This window comes from Nannobrachium achirus (genome assembly GCF_963921795.1).
Source record: "Nannobrachium achirus genome assembly, chromosome: 8".
Lineage (NCBI taxonomy): Eukaryota > Metazoa > Chordata > Actinopteri > Myctophiformes > Myctophidae > Nannobrachium > Nannobrachium achirus.
In genome coordinates this window covers 2,624,020-2,646,519 of record NC_137817.1, presented here as the reverse complement: position 1 = coordinate 2,646,519, position 22,500 = coordinate 2,624,020, and the positions used below count along the sequence as shown (strand labels likewise).

Genomic DNA, 22,500 nt, shown 5'->3' with positions numbered 1-22,500 from the left:
AGCTTCTTCTGAGCCAGATCATAAGTGGTCGTATCCTGACCTATAAGCTTCTTCTGAGCCAGATCATAAGTGGTCGTATCCTGACCTACAGTATAATCTTCTTCTGAGCCAGATCATAAGTGGTCGTATCCTGACCTACAGTATAATCTTCTTCTGAGCCAGATCATAAGTGGTCGTATCCTGACCTACAGTATAATCTTCTTCTGAGCCAGATCATAAGTGGTCGTATCCTGACCTACAGTATAATCTTCTTCTGAGCCAGATCATAAGTGGTCGTATCCTGACCTACAGTATAATCTTCTTCTGAGCCAGATCATAAGTGGTCGTATCCTGACCTACAGTATAATCTTCTTCTGAGCCAGATCATAAGTGGTCGTATCCTGACCTACAGTATAATCTTCTTCTGAGCCAGATCATAAGTGGTCGTATCCTGACCTACAGTATAATCTTCTTCTGAGCCAGATCATAAGTGGTCGTATCCTGACCTACAGTATAATCTTCTTCTGAGCCAGATCATAAGTGGTCGTATCCTGACCTACAGTATAATCTTCTTCTGAGCCAGATCATAAGTGGTCGTATCCTGACCTACAGTATAATCTTCTTCTGAGCCAGATCATAAGTGGTCGTATCCTGACCTACAGTATAATCTTCTTCTGAGCCAGATCATAAGTGGTCGTATCCTGACCTACAGTATAATCTTCTTCTGAGCCAGATCGGCAATTTCATCTGAATGACTGTTAAAGCACTTGTGTTAGATTGCTTCCATATCGCTAGATTTTAATTGCTTGTCATTGTAACTTGGAAATAAAATTTGCGTGTGTAGCTTATGTAATATTTTCACAGGGATTATTTATTAGTGTGTTAGATATACATTTTGGAGTGGATACATGTGTCAGATAGTTAGACAATGCTGCTCCGCATGTCTACAATGGAACAAAGTGGTGTAAGATGAATCCTACACCACCTCAGAAGTTGACGTGAGATCTGATCCTACCCTACACCAGGGGTTTTCAAAGTGGGTGACGGGGCACCCTGGGGTGCCTCGACAGCAGTGCAGGGGTGCCGCGAGATCATTTGATAATATTTGAAATTTATTTGGACACTTGAAAACATTTTTAGTATCATTTTAAACTTGAAGTACAAAGGTATTTTCAGTCAGTTCTAACCAGAATGGATATTATCTCAACGCTTTCCTCGCAACATAATCACTAAAATGTCGTCACTGTCGGGCAGAAACCTTGTATCTCCAAGTTTCAAATGTGTACGTCTTTTGTTAAAACAAAGCCCTGCTTCATCATACAAGACTGTCGCACAAATCTAGTGAAAACAGCCGATCTACAAGCACATTGTAGATCTGCTGTTTTCACTAGTTTAGTACATTTTATAGATGATAAATTCATAATGAACAGTTTTGGACATACAAGGTTTCCACCCGACAACGACGATATGCTATAAATATGGTGCTGAGAGTGAAAATTATAATGTAAGGGTGCCTCGGATTAAAAATATATTTATGGGGTGCCCTGAGACAAAAAAGTTTGGGAACCCCTGCCCTACACCAACGTCAAAGTCACGTTGAAATGATAAATGTCGAGACTTGCCTAAATTTCGGTGTACGCCCAAATTTTGATCTGCAGCACGTTGATACATGAGGGCCACTGTGTGGTAAACATGCTGTTAATTTTGACAGGACATTTTTATTTAGTCATAGTTTTTTAAATAAAATGTAGTTTTAGTCACATTTTGCCCATTTGAAATGTTTATTATTTGAACGGGCTGTGATCTACAAGCTCACACACAACACATCTTGAGTTGTGAGCTTTGCCTCCATTTTTCTCCATTAATTGCTTATGAAATGAACACCCAATCAGAATGCACCCATGGGTGCAGCAGTGCAGTGAGACTGACGGTTGTCTCCTCCAATCAGGTTGCGTATCCAGCCCTCCAGCCCGCCTCCTACACATCCCAGCAACCACCTCTTCAGAGCGCCCAATCAGAGCCCTCCGCCCGGCTCCACCGCCATGATGCAGGGCCACGGTCTGTACTACGACTCCCACAATGCCTTGCTGCTTTGGTGCCGCGCACGTTTTGAAGGTCACAGTGGTTGAGACCAAGGGTCTCTGATGTGATTTTACTCCATTTGTAATTAGAACAACTTTCAATCATGCACAAATAGTGCATATGACCCGCACACCATCTTACACTTGGCCAAAGAACTATTTTTTTATTTAACCCATTTAGGCCTAAGAATTATTGAATGCTTTAACCAGTGAAAAATAGCAGATATACAAGCTCACAGCGCGCTGCAAGCTTGTAGATCTGCTATTTTTGAAAAAGTCATGAAAATTTGTGCAAATCTTTGAATATATGCATTTTCAAAGCGAACGTTTGTAACTCAAATCTTGCTTCTGGGTGGTCCCTGGAACTAGATATTTTGAGATGGGGGTCCGTGGACAAATACATATCATTTTGGGGGTCCTTCACATGAAAAGGTTTGAGAACCACTGACATAGTGGTCTCTCAAGAACAGACTAACTGAGCTCCACTAACAGGGGTTATGCCAGCTTAACTGTTCTGCTGCCCTTGACGACGCTCACCGTCAGTGAAAGGGTTAATACCATGGCGCCGTTGACGGCGAGGACTGTCAATCTTACTGTATATACAGTAAAGATATTATTACTTACTGTACGTCGCTCCGGTCCCGCCCGCATCGGTAATGTCCGCGATTTGTTTACAACGCACGCCGGGCGTGCACGCGAAGTTAACGTCCTCCATAGTAAATCCATTGAGAGGCCGATAAAGAGACTTCATTTTCTCCAAAAGGGACATTCTTATACAAAGGATGGTCTCCACTCTCCATACTGTACACAAAAGCTGGGCGCAGCCATGTTCTCTTCTGGGCTCACAATGTCATGTGACTAGATGACGTAATCGTTGCCGTCAAGTGATAATCCAAAAAAACAAAAACAACCCCCTTCCGGCCCTTCAAAATAATAGCGGCGGCCTATGGAGGAAACGGCGTGGCACCGAGGCACCAAGCAAACCTTCAGATTAAGAGGCAGTAGTTGTGTTAAGGGTTACTGTCACCTTAAGTCATAGTAGTAAACGGTGGGTCACGTGGTCTCTCTGAATACACTTCGAAACTGCACGCGACGTGTGTCTGACTAACCTCGCATCACCAGTCGCATCACCAGTCTTTACGTTACGTAGACATAGAGATCTTTGCGCGCACGCGCGCGCGCACACACACACACACACACACACACACACACACACACGTAACAGAGAGAGACAGTCAGCCAGTCTCAGTCAGTCAGGCGGACGCATTGGGATCAGTGGGAGACGGAGGAGAGATAGTGAAACCCAGAACCAGCGTTATATTTCCAATAAATAAGGATAAAAAACAACTTATTGTGGACGATGTTGGTATAGATAAGTGATTTGAGGGAGGATATATACATTGCTGAAATGAACAGTTTCAGAAACGCTGTAGTAATGCTCTTTCCTCCTCGGTCAGGACAGGCTGTCTCTCTACCTCTTCTCCCCGCAGATAGAGCGCTGGTCCCCGGGGAGACGCGACAATAACAACTCGCTGATTTAGCGTTTTTTTTTCTCAACACATAAGCATAAACAAACATATTCACATGAACAATGTTGATATAACAACCACATTTGTCTGGAAATATAATTTGTATATACACAGATTTAGATATAAAATACATTTTCGTGTAGAGTTACTTCCTTGTTTTTAGTGACTGCTGGGGGTGAGGGGGAGAGTCTGCCCCTCAACCCGAGCAACAGCTGACCAGTACAGTATGTACAGTACATTAATTTGATTGGTTTATTGCGCATTCCCACAATGACATCATAAAAATATTAACTTGTTTTAATATAATTTCTTAAGGTGACAGTAACCCTTAAGCTGGCATAACCCCTTTAAGTGAGAAGGACCTTTTCTTTGACGATGGCTGGCCAGATTGCTGACACATAGAAACAGGGTTTTTCAAAAGACACTTATAGAATCGGGTCAAAATTCTAATTTTCACGATTTTTCAAAAATAGCAGATCTACAAGCTCACAGCGCGGCACTGTGAGCTTGTATATCTGCTATTTTTTTATAGTTAAAGCATAAAACAATGATACACATAATGTGTTCAGGCCTAAATGGGTTAATTGTTCCTGTACATATCTCATGTACTGAGGCATCCCCCCAAAGCTCTGTAGTGTAGAACTATTGTTTTATTTTCATAACGCCCTCAAAATGCTATTCTCACACCCTGTAATGACATCAGTGGCTCTCAGGTCAAGCTGCAAGTGACGTTTTGGACAGTTTGATGTGACTTGGCTCGTTAGATCAGGTTACTGCGTTCAGACTGAGACGCATCTTTAGAAATCAGATTTGAATCAGATCTGAAACCACCTCTGGATGTGGCTCAAGTCACATTTGAAAAAAAAAATCACATTCCATGTGACCTGTCTGCATTTAGACTATATTTTATACAAATCAGATTCCACTCTTGCTGTGGCACAGATCTGATTCGGGCTGGATTTGTCTGGCAGTGTAAAGGGGGTTCCACGCGGTACGCGGTTGCCGTCGGGGCTGCCGCTAGGATCAGCGGTGGCCGCACCGTGGTGAGACACAAACACACTCGCTCAGTGAGTAAACGCCGCGCGGTTTTTCACAAAGATGAACACAATCCATCTCTCACCGCCAGCGTACGCATGCACAAACGAGCACGCTCGCGGGGGATTTCACGGGACTGCGCCCGCTCGCCTCGCCGCCCCAAAACTTTGCTGCGCTGCTGAAAAAGCCGCCCGCCTCTAGTTGAAAATGAATTGCTAGCAGGCGGTGACCACGTACCGTGTGGAACCCCCTTGAATCAGGCCTTAGGCACTGTTAATTAACTCAGCTTCCACAGAGCAGTACCAGCATATTAATTAATAATGTTAATTAACATTAATTAACCCTTTAGGTTCCACGGTCCAGTACCAGCATATTAATTAATAATGTTAACATATTAATTATTATTAATTAACCCTTTAGGTTCCACGGTCCAGTACCAGCATATTAATTAATAATAATATTAATTAACCCTTTAGGTTCCCCGGTCCAGTACCAGCACGGTGCTCCATCTCTCTACCAGGGTCAGAGTGAAGCCCCGCCCTCCGGCCTCCCCAGGGGCTCCATGCCAGCCAATCAGCAGACGGGATCTGCACGAGCCGGAGTGCCATTGGCCCAGGGCCAGCAGCAGGTGAGCGCAGAGAGCCAATGAAAATGATTCTTTCATTTATTTTGTTAACATTGAATTTGTTAACATTGTCATTATGTTACTCACAATGTGTCCAAGTTTCTAAAGACGGATATGTCATTATGTTACTGATATGTTAATGATATGTTAATGATATGTTAATGATATGTCATTATGTTACTCACAATGTGCGCTTGCCCGGTAGGGCAACCTGGTAGTAGGGCATTCACCAAATATTCGAATGTTCGAATGTTCGAATATCAAAGTCACTATTGGACGTTGTTCACCGAAGTCGAATATTCGCTTTTTTATTTTTTTATTGTTTTCTCTTTAAAAAATATATAGTTTATGAAACTTGGCTAGATAGGAAGTCATAAGAATGAGTTGTCAATGCCCCTTGTGGATGAATTTGTTAATGCTCTATACCAGGGCTTCTCAAACCTTTTTAGGCCGTGACCCCCAAAATAAACATATTTGAACTGAGGACCCCCACCCTGACAAGCACTTGGAATTGTAGGTATTACATTTAATGTGACACGGTTCTGCAGTAGTGAGGGGATTAAGGGGAGCAAATGCTAATTTCGTGCAATTTTGACTTAAAGCGCGAAATTTTGCACAGATGTAGCCCAGGGCTTGCTCTAATGATTTAGCTAGGGCGCACAAGTCTGCGACCTTCGGGGTCGCCACAACGGCCAAATCAAGTTGGGCTCACATTGACTTTCTATACAGGAGGAAAATACCCAGAATTACTTTTTTTTTCTGGGTATTTAAGTAGGATCTGAGGGGTCTAACTAGGGGTTTGTCATCATGCTGAATCCATTGAAGGCATTTGTTTTGCACAAAACACATTCTGTGGGCTAGAAATGGCCTCAGAAAACAATACACGTATGGGTGCGTTTTCATGTTAGTCGGAGGCCTTAGGGTTTTTTTTTTTTCTCGTGCTAATCAGTCTAAAAGTTCAAAATTTTGCACAGATGTAGCTCAGGGCATGCTCTAATGATTTAGCTAGGGCGCCCGAGTCTGCGACCTTCGGGGTCGCCGCAGCACCAACAAAACTCTGAAAAGTGATGACTCATCACTTTTCATCACTAAAATCGATGGGAGCCTAACTTGATTTGGCCGCTGTGGCGACCCCGAAGGTCGCAGACTTGGGCGCCCTAGCTAAATCATTAGAGCAAGCCCTGGGCTACATCTGTGCAAAATATCGCGCTTTAAGTCAAAATTGCACAAAATTAGCATATGCTCCCCTTAATCCCCTCTCTACAGATAAATATTGTGAAAATAGCAGATCTACATGCTCACAACGCCTCGCAACGCGAGGCATTGTGAGCATGTAGATCTGCTATTTTCATAGCAGATCTAGCATGTAGATCTGCTATTTTGTTCTCCTCTTGCTTACTTAATATTTGACAGTTTGGCCAGTCCTGTCGAATATTCCACTATTCGAATACTTTGAGGTCGAATAATTTGAATACTAAAGATCACTTTTCGTGAATGCCCTACCTGGTGGCAAACTTTACCGGGCCGACCATTTTATTTACCTGCCTCGGGCAGTCAGGCAAGCGTTAGTATCAATCCCTGCTGTGTCCAAAATATGAACTTTTCAGGGGGAAAAAAACACTACTGCTCATCTAAGCTATTATGGTGACTTTATACATTGTCAGCAGTGTTGGGGTAGTTAAAGTTACATGTAACTGAGTTAAGTAACTAAGTTACATTTGGCTGTAACTTGCTGGTAACTGAGTTACATTCATATTTATGTAACTCGTCAAGTAACTGAGATACTTTTTGGGTCATTTTTGGCTCAAGTTACAAGTTATAAGAAGTTACAAGCAAAGTTATAATTTTACATTTAAGTTTTGTTAAGATTGACGATCAAATGTCCTCAACTGATCATAATTTTCTTCTTTTTTAACTTTATTTTAGGAGCACAGATGTTTACTAAAGAAAATGTCAACCTATTTGGCATGTGACTTTTTTTTTGTAGGGTATCATATCTTGTTTCATGTACACTAAATGTACATTCTCAATTTAATGCTGGGGGGAAAAAAAGTAACTTGAAGTAACTCAGTTACTTTTTCTATGTAACTTGAAACTTTACGTTACTGTCATGGTGAGTTACTTGTAACTGTACAAGTTACGTTTTTAAAAGTAACTTCCCCAACACTGTGTGTGTGCGTGTGTATTTATCTCAGCGTTTCATTGGTCTCCCTCTGCTGTCCGTCATGCAGGTGACCATTCAGGTGCAGGAGGTGGAGCTTGGGGGCGGAGCCCAGCGGCAGGCCTTCCTGTCCACTCCGTGTGGACATCGCCCCCTGGTGGAGCCGTGTGGGCACCGCGTGCTGGGCAAGCAGCTGAGCGCCGACAACGCAGAGACGCACAGGTGACCCCGCCCTGTCGGCCGCAAGCCCCGCCCCGCTGCCACGCCCCGCGACAACGCACCTTACTGCAGCGCACGCACACACACACAAATTACTGCAGCACACATACACACACACACACACCTTACTGCAGTGCACACATTTTAATTCTTTATTTGAATCCACAAATTACAATCAACACATACGCTTCCCTTTAAAAATTGATATTTTCAGGCTGAACTGCCCCCAGTCTCCATAGACTTCCATGTAATTCATGCACAGATCATGCACCACGTGTGTGCACGCTGTTCACAGCTTTCAAACTAAAAGAAAATCCGCTTGGAAATCCGTTCAGCCATTCATGAGATAGCAGCCATTATGTTTTCTTCAAATGTAAACAAACATGGGGGTTGGTACGGGGGTCAAACATGCAATTTCGCAATCGCGATCATGCCTAGTAGATAGAAGTCCAAAAAACGTCCAAAAACTCGGTGAAACTCGGGCTGGCGGCATCAGACGACGGGAATAACTCAGGGAAACTTGTGACAAGCTTCCACATATGAGTATTAGTGTCACACACACACACTCTCGTTTATCGTGATAATAAACACTCGCGATAATGGTATCGTGGATCAATTCACTGCGATCAATTCACCTTTTATTTGCTGAGCTGCATATCCAGTACCATTTTTAAACCCTCTATAACTGGTCATATCCAGTACCATTTTTAAACCCTCTATAACTGGTCATATCCACTACCATTTTTAAACCCTCTATAACTGGTCATACGGACCTGTAAATAACCTACTTGATACAGTCCTTTTTTCACAATCTACCAAATGTCTTTACCAAAAAATAGCCGATCTACAAGCTCATAACATGTTGTGAGCTAGTAGACCTAATATGTAAACGGTACGAAGGAATTCATTTCCCAGCGGGTTCCTCGTGACTTGCGTCATTGCAACCACACTTGCAATTTCTCAGAATTGCAACTTTTTTTCTTTTTTTCTCACTTTTTATTAAAAAAAAGGAAATAAAAATGTTTAGATTGCATCAATTTCTACTAACAGACACTGTATTATACTGTATATAATTATGTGTTTATCTTTTTTTTAATGATTATGTACTTTTTATTTATTTGTTTATTTGTATTTCTTTTTTTAATCACATTGCAAAACACGGTTTAGGTCTTTCAGTTCACTCCCACACTTTTAAAATGTTTTGCATTCCGTCATCTTATCGCGCTCACAAACACATTTCTCTAAAATCCCCAAATCAGACCCAGCCTGGGTTTAAAGACAGGCTTAATTCTCTAGATTAGTTTGAACCATATCTGCCCCCCCCCCCCCCCCCCCCACCAAACCCACCGCTCTGTGATGACATCATCAACGGAGCGTCCACTTTGATTGGCTGAGGGGTTGAGCTGAGCTGTTGGAAGTAAGTGGAGGACAGATGTAGAGGAAGTGATGTCACACCCCCCCAATATGAAAATATATGATCTACAAGCTCACAGGCGAATTGTGAGCTTCTAGATCGGCTATTTTCATATAGTTTTTGTTTTAGTGTAGTTTTAGTTGGTTGACAAAATTGTCAACATTTAGTTTTTGTCATCATAGCTCATAGTTACTTGTGGATCGACAGTTTTGTTCATAGTTATAGTTGACAAGGTTAACACTGTCCCATTGATACAGCATAGATATACTGTATACTGTATATACATATGTACATGATACACATTGATACTACATACATATATACTGTATATACACATGTAGAGGCCTCCAAAGATGCTTTAGATGTTGTTTAGAAGATATCCCAACCCATGCTTGGCCACTAGGTATGAATAGCTTCCTCCTAAAGCCCCTATCAGAGTCTGCGGTGAAGAGCCTATCACGGCAAATTTTAGGTGATCAGCTATCCACCTAAAGTGAGAAAACAAGTGGAGGCCATCACAGTCAGTCACGGTGAAGTCCTATCACTGTGACTGACTGGTCTAGATCAACCAATCAGTGAACGGGGTGATGGGCCGATCTGTCTGATAGTAAAAACAGAGAGATGTGTTGGGGTTCGCGGTGGATAGCTCTTCACCGCGAGTAATGACGCAATGTTGTAGTTTTATGACTTAAAAAGACTACACTGCGGTGGATAGCTTATCACCGCGGCGCCTACTATGATAGGGGCTTCAGTGGACGCTGTCTCACTGACTGATTGAAGACTTTATTGTCAGTTTGCATAGGAAAAGGTACAGTTTCATGACAGCACAGTTCACTGGTACAAGATCAACTAAAAGGATACACTCAGGTCAGGAAAGCACACGGCTTATTTACATTGAAATCCCTTTTTAACGCCTATAACATTGAATGACAGACAGATAAAACACAGTGCTATGCAGAGGAAAAAAGAAGAAAAACACAATGCAGGAATAAAATGTATTTCCAATAGAAGGGTCAGGGGGGAGGATGAGGTTAGGCTAAGTTTACCGTCACCAGTTTCCAGTAGCAGCCGCCTGTAAGTGGCTTTTCAGAGCTGTTTTAAAGGATGTTAGGGATTTACACTCCTTTAAGGCCTTCGGTTTTAGCGCTATAGCAGGAGAACACATTTGAACTGCAGACCTCACAGACGTCCCATGTTTACTGCTGCTAGAGAGAGTGTGTCTCAGTAAGATTGATTGATTGATTGAAGACTTTATTGTCAGTTTGCATAGGAAAAGGTACAGTTTCATGACGGTACAGTTCACTGGTACAAGGTCTACTAAAAGGAGATCCATGAAAAGACTACGCTTATTTCCATAGGAAACCATTGAAGTATCTCATATAACATTGAATGACAGACGGATAGAACACAGTACTATGCAGTAGATATAGTCAGGAAAAAAAGGGGAAAACAATTTAAAAATACCAAAAATAAAAACATACCGTAGGTAAATACAAAGAGGGGTCAGGGGAGGGTAGGGCTGGGCTATGTTTGTTTTTACCAGTTGTGAACGGCTGCTGCCTGTAAGTGTTTTTTTCAGGGCGATTTTAAAGGATGCTAGCGAAGAGGCGAGAGAAAGGTCGATAACATGCGTAGGTTTTCTCCTGATTTGTGTCTCTGTGTGAAAAAGAAGACATTTTAGTGTCAGAGTGTTGGGAAGATGGTGTGTCTTTTGAAGAACGGCTCCAACATTTAGTTCAGTGACCTTTTATTGGAATAAAGAATGGTTCAGAAGCTGTGTTCTCCGTTCCTGCATTCTGCAGCAATGTGGGGGTGTTACGGTGAACCTGGTGACCTGACGAAATGTGTGACCGTCATGTGGACTTCACACATAACGTCAACGTGACTGTCCAAACGTAAACCACTGCAGTCTGCTTGTTAACACGGTTCTAAACCTGTTGGGTGTTTAGACTGCTGTGTTTCTCAACCACTGGTCCTGGGGACCTTTGGTGTGCCCCTGAGAAGGGTCAAGTGTGCCCCTTGAAACTGCTTGAAAGCCAGTATTGTATTTATCATTTTAAAAATGATTTAAACTGGTGAAAACAGACGATCTACAAGCACAGCTTGTAGATCTGCTGTTTTCACTACTGTTGTGCGACAGCCTTGTATGATGAAGCAGGGCTTTACTTTGTGAAGAAACGTACACATTTGAAACTTGGAGATACAAGGTTTCTTCCCGACAGTGACGATATTTACACCCCCGTATTATGTTGGTGTGCCCATGGATTCTTGGGACATGAAAAGTGTGCCCATGCAGAAAAAAGGTTGAGAAACACTGCTTTAGACTGCAGTGCTGTAGCACCATCCAGTACCAAGAACAACCAGCAGGGGTCATCAGTGACCAGATTACGTAAACAAGTGCTTATTCATTTTTATTTTTTTTATTTTTTATTTTTTATTTTTTTTTGGGGGGGGGGGGGGGTCAAGGAGGCATGATATAGAATAGGATATAGAATATTTGAAAACATTCGACAAATAAAGTCTGATATTGCTACAAATTGCTACAAAACCTATCCATCGATTTGTGGACATAATCAAGAAGTCGAAGGATGAAATTGAGTCTGATAATGATGTACGCTGCATGTTCTCATCATGTATACTTTATATTACACAAGACCATTTTTTGTATTTAATTTTGTGACATTTTGGACAAAATAGCCACTTTTACATAGCGGTGCCCAGATGTCCCAATAGTTCCCACCTATTCTGTATCTATTGACAGGGACATAATCCGTTAGTAGCTTCATACTACCTGCTAGTTAGTGTCTATAATCAACCAGTTTAAAGGACTGGTAGGAGCTTGTAGATCTGCTATTCTTTTTAAATCATGAAAATCTGAATTTTGACCCGATTCTATAAGGGTCTTTTGAATCCTGTTTTTATGTCAGCAATCTGGCCAGCCATAGTCAAAGAAAAGGTCCTTTTCACTCAACTGGAGCTCAGTTAGTCTGTTTCTTGAGAGACTACTATGTCAGTGTTTCTCAAACCTTTTCATGTGAAGGACCCCCAAAATGATATGTATTTGGCTGTGGACCCCCATCTCAAAATATTTAGTTCCAGGGACCACCCAGAAGCAAAATTTGAATTACAGCTTTAAAAATACATACAGTATGTTGAAAGATTTGCACACATTTTCACAACTTTTTCAAAAATAGCAGATCTACAAGCTCGCAGTGCGGCACTCGGTGCTTGTATATTTGCTATTTTTCAATAGCTAAAGCATTCAATAATTCTTGGCCTAAATGGGTTAATTCTGTAATATTGACTGATATATCTTATGCTCTTTCCCTCTCCACAGTCGCAGTCTGGGTCGCTTCTCGTCGGGCTACGACCAGGCCCAGTACAACACCCACCTGTTCTCCACGGACCCCGGGGGGGCCCCGCGGGGGGCCTACGCCCCCTACCTGCAGGTGGGGGGCCCCTCCCTGGCGGTGCCCGGCCTGGAGGGCTACGTGGGCGGGGGGCCGTACGGCAGCCCCTCGGCCCTCCAGCAGGCCCTGCTCTCCCCCACCCCTCTGGACTACCGGCCCCCCCAGCAGCACGTCACCCCCACCCTGCAGGTAATGATAATGAACCAATGAACTTTATTTGTATAGCACCTTTCATACATAGTCCATGGGCCATACGAGATGTATAGCACCTTTCATACATAGTCCATGGGCCATACCAGATGTATAGCACCTTTCATACATAGTCCATGGGCCATACAAGATGTCGGTATCGGAAAGGTGGCAAAGGTTACCATGCATTTTTGAAAAGCTCTATCTGTAGATTATATGTTGGTATGATAACCCTTTCTGAGACACAGCTACATTGGTGTTATCAGCCACTAGAGTTGGTGTCCCATTAACTTTACATTACAGGAAAAAAAGCAAAAAAGATTATCTGCTTTAAGTAACATATGAGGGATTTTCATGATGCTGAATCCATTGCAAGCATCTGTTTTGCACAAAAAACATTCCTTGGGCAAAAAAACGGCCCCACAAGACTATGGTTTAGTGATGAAAAGTGATGAGTCATCACTTTTCACACTTTTGTGGGGTCCGTTTAGCCCAATTAATGTTTTTTATGCAAAACAAATGCTTGCAATGGATTCAGAAGCATGAAAACCCCCTAGTTTGACCCCTCATATGTTACTTAGCAGATCAATTTTTTTTGCTTTTTTTCCTGTAATGTAAAGTTAATGGGACACCATCTCTAGCGGCGGATAACACCAATGTGTCTCAGAAAGGGTTATCATACCAAAATATAATCTACAGATAGAGCTTTTCAAAAATGCATGGTAACCTTTGCCACCTTTCCGATACCGACATCTGGTATGGCCCATGGACTAACATACCATGTAGCCCACAGTGCTTTACATACAAGTAAAATACAATAAAATAAAAACAGAAACAGTGGTGTTCAAAAAATAGAAACTAGTCATTGAGGGCAAAAGGAATAACAATAAGAAATAATAAAAGATTATAATAAAAGATCACAAGAAGTAAACACAGAAAACTGATTTAAGTAAAAGCCATATTAAAAAAATACGTTTTCGGCTTAGTTTTAAAAACACTGAGAGAGCTTGTCCTTTTAAGCTCCAGAGGTGTGTTCCATAACTGAGGGCCATAAACCCAAAAAGCGGCCATACCTATGCCTTTATGTTATGAGGACCTTTAGGGACCATACCTATGCCTTTATGTTATGAGGACCTTTAGGGACCATACCTATGCCTTTATGTTATGAGGACCTTTAGGGACCATACCTATGCCTTTATGTTATGAGGACCTTTAGGGACCATACCTATGCCTTTATGTTATGAGGACCTTTAGGGACCATACCTATGCCTTTATGTTATGAGGACCTTTAGGGACCATACCTATGCCTTTATGTTATGAGGACCTTTAGGGACCATACCTATGCCTTTATGTTATGAGGACCTTTAGGGACCATACCTATGCCTTTATGTTATGAGGACCTTTAGGGACCATACCTATGCCTTTATGTTATGAGGACCTTTAGGGACCATACCTATGCCTTTATGTTATGAGGACCTTTAGGGACCATACCTATGCCTTTATGTTATGAGGACCTTTAGGGACCATACCTATGCCTTTATGTTATGAGGACCTTTAGGGACCTCTAGTAGAAGAGCAGTGGAGGACCTAAGCGTTCTTGGTGGAACATAAAACTCCATAGAATCACTAATATAAGAGGGTGCCAAGTTATTTAGTGCTTTAAAAATAAATAAAAGAGCTTTAAAAGTAATTCTAAAAGATACAGGTAACCAATGTAATGTAGACAGGACTGGACTAATGTGATCCCTTCTTCTTGTGTTAAAATTCTAGCTGCTAGAAAAACATAATTATAATAAACACAGACCCTGATTGATTGGCTCTTGAATTCACATGAGCACTGAGTGCCGCGCTGCGAGCTTGTAGATCTGCTATTTTTGAAAAATCATGAACATTTTGTATTTTTGTATATTTCAAAGCAAACTTTTGTAACTCAAACCTCTGCTTCTGGGAATGAAATATTTAGAGATGCATGGGGGTCCGTGGACAAATACATTTTGGGGGTCCTTGACATGAAAAGCTTTGAGAACCATTATTTTTTTTAAACCTTATATATAAGGATTTAGAAGACCTTTATAGAATCGGGTCAAAGTATTCAAAGACCTTTTCACGATTTAAAAACAAATAGCAGATCTACAAGCTCTGATCATGAGTAAAATATAAAGCGGATGTGCAGTCTCCTCCACACTTCCATTTTGTCTTTACAGTCGCACAAATGTATCCTAATATAAATCAATGCCTTCTAAGCATCTATAGCTTCGCTGCTTAGCAGAAATGGATCATTTAAAATAGATTTCCGTGAATGGAAATGTCAGCTTCCATTACTCATATTTTGGGAGGTGACTCTATAGAATAACGAAGTCATGACGTGACTCGCTCATCCCCCCGTTCCAATCAAGTAATTCTCTATGGAGAATAACATTGAGTCATCTTAAAATCGCCTCATATAAGCATTGTGGTCCAAAAATAAACAAACGGTCTTTGCAATAGTGTTGGCGAGGTGGCTCTGCGTGGTTTATGATAGTCAGTCACTCATAGTTGATACAGTCTGTTTCTAGCAAAAATGTAACTAATAGGGTGACAGTAACATTAGAGTTTTCTCACCATCAGTTGATTCTTCATATCCATATGAGTCAAACTGCTGAGATCATTTGTTTATGTTTGGAACACAGTTCTTATATGACGCGATATGAAAAAAGTCTATGGGAATTCAGAATGGGGGAAGAAAACTGTGAATCAGGTAGGATGGGTAAATGACGTCACACTTCACTACTCTAGCATTTGGAGATTGTGGAATAGTTGTTTGGCTATGTTTGTTTGATTGATTGATTGATTGATTATTGTATTAGACAAAAATGGAGAACAGTACAAGTACAGTCAATACAATATAAATGTAGTACAGTACAAGTACAGTTAAACACCCTGCCTAGTCTGGTATCACTTCACTTTTGCTTGTAACCGGTCTGGAGCGGAAACCACAACACGTCATGTTGTAGTACTCAAAGGACTACAATTTGGCCGGAACTATCCACCGGAAACAGTTTTAACCCAAAATAATTCCCCTGCGCTCAAGGACATGCTTTTAGGGCCTACCTAATAAACTCCTTGATGCAGAGTTTTGTTTTTGAAGAATTTGTTTGGTATATGCATCTTTTAGTCCAACTCGTAGCGACTGGAAAGACTACACTAGGCTACTGAAGCATTTTAATAGGGATTGGGGAAACAAACGGAGGGAACCAAATCAGAGTGACGCCGCTTCTTCTAGTGGTTTCCGCGTTGGGCGCAAGGTTGGGCGGAAACCAAACGGCCTGTTGTGAACGAACACCAGGCTTTCCCCCAGAAAGCCTGGTAGGCGAGGTTAACCCTGCCTAAAAGGAACATCCCAAATAAGACCTTTTACGGTCGGAGGTCCTTGGTATTCAATTCATGTGAGACTACTGGGTGGTTAACCGTGCCCCCACCCCGCAGGGCCTGCTGTCTCCCCGTCACTCCCTGACGGGCCACGCGGACCCCCGGCTCAACCCCCAGGACCTGGCGGCCCTGCTGAAGAGGCAGAGCCCCCGAGGGGGGCCCGCCCCCCCGCTGCCCCCCACCCCGCCCCACACGCAACAGGAGTACGGAGACATGCTGCTGAGCCTGGAGGGGCCCCCCCCGGGCGGGCCCTCGCAGGGGGGCTACCACCACCACCTCCTGCAGATCAGGACCCCCGACGTCCCGCCACAGGTTAGCAGAACTTTCTGGGGTCTTTGAGCGGGTGCACACCGGCTCCACTGCCTGGCTGAGTGTGTAACTATGTAGCATGAGCTGCAGTACTGCTGGGTGACCAGTGGCAGGCCTGGCGCTGTTGAGCCGCACACACAGGATATAGCTTGATTGATTGATTGAAGACTTTATTAAAAATTTGCATAGAAAAAGGTACAGTTTCATGACGGTACAGTTCACTGGCACAAGGTCAACTAAAAGGAGATCCTAGAAAAGACTACGCTTATTTCCATAGGAAACCATTGAAGTATCTCATATACCATTGAATGATGAAATAATTAAATGAACTGTTCAAATGCACCGCTCACTTCAAACTGGGTTTGATTTTCATTATGGTTTTGTTTTAGTTTGTTTTGACAATATATGTATTTTTCTAATTCAGTTAGTTTCCATTTGTTTTTTAGAGTGGGTTTGATAGTTTTTAATTGTTTTTATTTTTTTGACAATGCGTTGTTGCGACCATAGGTCGCATTTACTACCAAAACCTCCACAGGCTGTCCGTGAGTGAGTCAGTCACACGTGAGTGAGTCAGTCCGTCAGTCACACGTCACACGTCACACTCTTGCCCTGCTCATATCTCCGCAACCGTTGCCCCGATCCATGCCAAATTTTGCACACACACTCCTTACCTGCCAAACTACAACCTCCAAGGACGGTCCCTGGGGGACCCCCAGATGTAAAAAATGACCAAATGTGCTAAACTGACCAAATGACCACCCCAACGGGGCTGCTCACAGGGAATTCCCGGGGACCACCGACTCCTGGTGCTCCAGAACGGATGCAAAAGTGGTGGAGGACCCCCTACACTGCAGCTCACATAAAATGCCGTAACTCCGGCTAGGAGCGACCGGGACAGCCGGGGCCGGTACCTATTCGTCCGCCTTGGCGGTGCGGAGACCCCACCCCTCATTTCTCACATGGCCCTCTTCTAGCGCCACCATGAGGCCGATTCTTGCAAAACACATTTTTGGACACTGCTCCTACAATTTTTGCCCTAAAATCACACAAATCGGTACACAGTATGTCTACACTCATCCCATCAACATGAATCTCTCCCATATAGCGCCACCTCCAGGCCGATTTTTAAAAACACATTTTTGGACACTGCTCCTACAGATTTTGCCCTAAAATCACGAAAATCACTACACAGTATGTCTACACTCATGTCATCAACATGGATCAGGAAGATTTTGGCAAAACAAATTTTTGCCCTATTTGTGGAGATAAGTGACCTACGGTCGCTTATCTCCCGATTAGGGAGTCTTACTGGTTTTAGTTTAGTTTGTATTAGTTTTAGTGTTATTATTATTCTTATTGTTTTAATACGTTGGGTTGTCAGGTGCAGGATTGAAAATGGTCAGAATAAGTATTTGTTAAAAACTCAACAAAAGATACAAAAGATACCATTTAAAAAATGTATATTGAGTTACTGTTGCACAACAAGAAAATCTAAGGACATTTTTTCTATAATTTAGTTTTGTAAATACACAATACAGTTTGATTTATTTTTTTTATTTTTTATTCTAGTTTTAGTTTTAGTTCAACGAAAATGTTTTCATTTTTAGTTTTTGTTATTTCATTAGTTTTGTTTAACTCTGCTAACCCCGGCTCCTCCCCCCCCCCCCCAACAGCAGGGGGGAGGAGCCTGCCCGGGCCTCAGCCACTCAGAGAGCATGGAGGAGGACGAGCCCCCTCCCCCTTCATACCACCAGGAGGCGGGGCTTCTGGCCAAGGCCGTGGTGGAGGGCCACGAGCTGCTGGCGCCACCTAGAGGCAGCACGCCGCCTTACACCTCGCCCACGCACCACCGGCACGCAGGATACATACGCCCAGTCAGAGGTAGGCACCTTACGGCAGGGGTCTTCAAAGTGGGTGACGGGGCACCCTGGGGTGACGGGGCACCCTGGGGTGCCGCGACTGCAGTCCAGGGGTGCCGCGAGATAACTTGATAATATTTGGAATTTATTTGGACACTTAAAAAATATTTAGTGTCGTTTTAAACTAGAAGTACAAAGTTATTTTCAGTCAGTTCTAACCAAAATGGCTGTTATCTCAACGTTTTCCTCGCAACATAATCACTAAAATATCGTCACTGTCAGGCAGAAAACAAGTCTCCAAATCTCCAAGTTTCAAGTTTGTGCGTCTTTTGGTAAAGCAAAGCCCTGCTTCATCATACAAGACTGTCGCACAAAACTAGTGAAAACAGCAGATCTACAAGCACACAACGCCTCGCATCGCTGAAAAGTTATTTCCAGGCAGTTCTGATGGAAACAGATATTTCTCCGTGACATAGCCTACCGTATCTCAGGAGGAAAGATTTGCATTTTTATGTAGTGTAATATGATGTAAGATTATATAAATTAACAGTGTAATTCAGACAAAAGTCAAAAAGGTTTGAGAACCACTGTTCTAACGGACATCTCAGTGTGTGTGTGTGTGTGTGTGTGTGTGTGTGTGTGTGTGTGTGTGTGTGTGTGTGTACAGTATAATAATAATAATAAAATAAAACTTTATTTATAAAACAAAGTTACAAAGTGCTTTACTGGAGACACAAAACAGCAAATGGACAAAGACACACAAAGGTTAAAAAGGTTAAAAAAAAAAAAACAGTGCAAATAACATTGAGATAGGGGTTAGGGATTAAAAGCTAGACTGTATAAATAGGTTTTAAGAAGAGATTTAAAACGGGGGACAGACTCTGCGAGGCGGATCTCAAGGGGCAGGGCATTCCACAGGGTAGGGGCTCTAAAGGAAAAGGCCTTTTAAAGGTCCTTTAGTATTGACATTACCAGACGGAAAGTCCAGGAGTGCTTTGTTTGCCGATCTCAAGGTACGGGGAGGCACATAGTCGGTCACTAGGTCCGCTGTATAGGCAGGGGCAAGGCCCATCCTGGCCATGCATGTAATGAGTAGGATTTTAACCCATTTAGGCCTAGGATTATTGACTGCTTTAACTATTGAAAAATAGCAGATATACAAGCTCACAGCGCGGCACCGAGTGCCGCGCTGCGAGCTTGTAGATCTGCTATTTTTGAAAAATCATGAGTTTTCTTTGCAAGTCTTTGAATATATCTATTTAAAAGCGAACATTTGTAACTCAAATATTTGCTTCAGGGTGGTCCCTGGAACAACATATTTTGAGATGGGGGTCCGTGGCCAAATACCTGTGATTTTGGGGGTCCTTGACATGAAAAAGTTTGAGAACAACATGATTTAGAAGGATTTAGAAGTCGGGTCAAAGATATTCAAAGACTTGCACACATTTTCAAGATTTTTCAAAAATAGCAGATCTACAAGCTCGCAGCGCGGCACTCGGTGCCGTGCTGTATATCTGCTATTTTTCAATAGTTAAAGCATAAAATAATGGTTAAAGTGGTTCAAATCTAACGCGACTCGGGCGCGTCCAGCAGATTACCAAGCGTGTCTATGAAGGGAGCGCTCGTTTTATGGTTAGATGTCACAGTTATTGTCCACGACATTAAGTTATTGTCCACGACATTGCAAGCGGCGCGAAGGCCAGCGGACCTTGGTCCCACTTCGCCCCACTCGCGCCTGCGGCGCTCGGGGGCGCAGAGCGGGCCAGGGCCGCGCGGCCGGCGGAGCGCCACGCGAGTTACGAAGCCGTGGTGAATGCAATCGTTATATTTATGCCCAGGCCGTAAGGCCTGGGCAAGCGCACGATAAACGCAATGATAATTGGGTTTTGGTGCACCTCACGCGGTCCAAGTGACTACAACCGAGCGCTCCCTACGTCCGGTTCAGCCAATCACAGGGGGCTTGGGGGAGACCGGAACCGGAACAGGGACAGCCTTGGGCATACGCCAGACGCGACTCGGGCGCGTTCCAGGTATTTGAGAGTTAAGATGTATTCTAAAATCAATTGGCAGCCAGTGGAGGGATGCTAAGATTGGTGTAATGTGATCATATTGTCTTGTTGGTTAGTATATGTGTCTCCATGGTAACCAGCCTCTCTCTGTCTCTCCCTGTCCAGACGTGGAGGAGTGCAGGACCCCAGGGCAGGCCATGGAGGTGCCTGATCTGAACGGTGCAGGTTACCCTCGGCCTCCGCAGGCCGACGGCTTCCGGAGCCGCTCCCAACTGCAGAGACACCACACCATCCAGACCTGTGATGATGCTTATGTAAGTACCTTACCCTAACCCATACCCTACCCCTAACCCATACCCTAACCCTAACCCATACCCTAACCCTAACCCATACCCTACCCCTACCCCATACCCTTACCCTTACCCATACCCTAACCCTAACCCATACCCTAACCCAGCTGCAGAGACACCACACCATCCAGACCTGTGATGATGCTTATGTAAGTACCTTACCCTACCCCTAACCCATACCCTAACCCAGCTGCAGAGACACCACACCATCCAGACCTGTGATGATGCTTATGTAAGTACCTTACCCTACCCCTAACCCATACCCTAACCCAGCTGCAGAGACACCACACCATCCAGACCTGTGATGATGCTTATGTAAGTACCTTACCCTAACCCTAACCCATACCCTAACCCATACCCTAACCCAGCTTCAGAGACACCACACCATCCAGACCTGTGATGATGCTTATGTAAGTACCTTACCCTAACCCATACCATACCCTAACCCATACCCTAACCCTAACCCATACCCTAACCCATACCCTAACCCTAACCCATACCCTAACCCTAACCCATACCCTAACCCTAACCCATACCCTAACCCAGCTGCAGAGACACCACACCATCCAGACCTGTGATGATGCTTATGTAAGTACCTTACCCTACCCCTAACCCATACCCTACCCCTAACCCATACCCTACCCCTAACCCATACCCTAACCCTAACCCAGCTACAGAGACACCACACCATCCAGACCTGTGATGATGCTTATGTAAGTACCTTACCCTACCCCTACCCCATACCCTAACCCTAACCCATACCCTACCCCTAACCCATACCCTAACCCAGCTACAGAGACACCACACCATCCAGACCTGTGATGATGCTTATGTAAGTACCTTACCCTACCCCTAACCCTACCATACCATACCATACCACACCACTCCTAACGGAGCCGCTCCCAGCTGCAGAGACACCACACCATCCAGACCTGTGATGATGCTTATGTAAGTACCTAACCTTAACCCTACCCCTAACCCATACCATACCATACCATACCACACCACACCATCCAGACCTGTGATGATGCTTATGTAAGTACCTTACCCTACCCCTACCCCTACCCCTAACCCATACCCTACCCCTAACCCATACCCTAACCCTAACCCAGCTACAGAGACACCACACCATCCAGACCTGTGATGATGCTTATGTAAGTACCTTACCCTACCCCTAACCCATACCATACCATACCACACCACACCACTCCTAACGGAGCCGCTCCCAGCTTCAGAGACACCACACCATCCAGACCTGTGATGATGCTTATGTAAGTACCTTACCCTACCCCTAACCCATACCCTACCCCTAACCCATACCCTAACCCTAACCCATACCCTAACCCTAACCCATACCCTACCCCTAACCCATACCCTAACCCTTACCCATACCCTAACCCTTACCCATACCCTAACCCTTACCCATACCCTAACCCATACCCTAACCCTTACCCAGCTTCAGAGACACCACACCATCCAGACCTGTGATGATGCTTATGTAAGTACCTTACCCTACCCCTAACCCATACCCTACCCCTAACCCATACCCTACCCCTACCCCTAACCCATACCATACCATACCACACCACACCACTCCTAACGGAGCCGCTCCCAGCTTCAGAGACACCACACCATCCAGACCTGTGATGATGCTTATGTAAGTACCTTACCCTACCCCTAACCCATACCCTAACCCTAACCCATACCCTACCCCTACCCCTAACCCATACCCTAACCCAGCTGCAGAGACACCACACCATCCAGACCTGTGATGATGCTTATGTAAGTACCTTACCCTACCCCTACCCCTAACCCATACCATACCATACCACACCACACCACTCCTAACGGAGCCGCTCCCAGCTTCAGAGACACCACACCATCCAGACCTGTGATGATGCTTATGTAAGTACCTTACCCTAC

The 22,500-nt window shown here is 43.8% G+C and overlaps 1 protein-coding gene across 1 annotated transcript in view; it reads left to right on the top strand.

Moving 5' to 3' along the window:
* Positions 1-22,500, top strand: part of sik3 (SIK family kinase 3) — a 144,694-nt gene that overhangs the window by 108,933 nt on the left and 13,261 nt on the right. Inside the window, exons 19-25 of the mRNA XM_080732189.1 lie at positions 1,928-2,037; positions 5,101-5,252; positions 7,481-7,632; positions 12,381-12,642; positions 16,108-16,362; positions 18,033-18,240; positions 20,393-20,541. Of these exons, the coding sequence (XP_080588315.1) occupies positions 1,928-2,037; positions 5,101-5,252; positions 7,481-7,632; positions 12,381-12,642; positions 16,108-16,362; positions 18,033-18,240; positions 20,393-20,541 (1,288 nt within the window). The remainder of the gene's footprint in view (positions 1-1,927; positions 2,038-5,100; positions 5,253-7,480; positions 7,633-12,380; positions 12,643-16,107; positions 16,363-18,032; positions 18,241-20,392; positions 20,542-22,500) is intronic.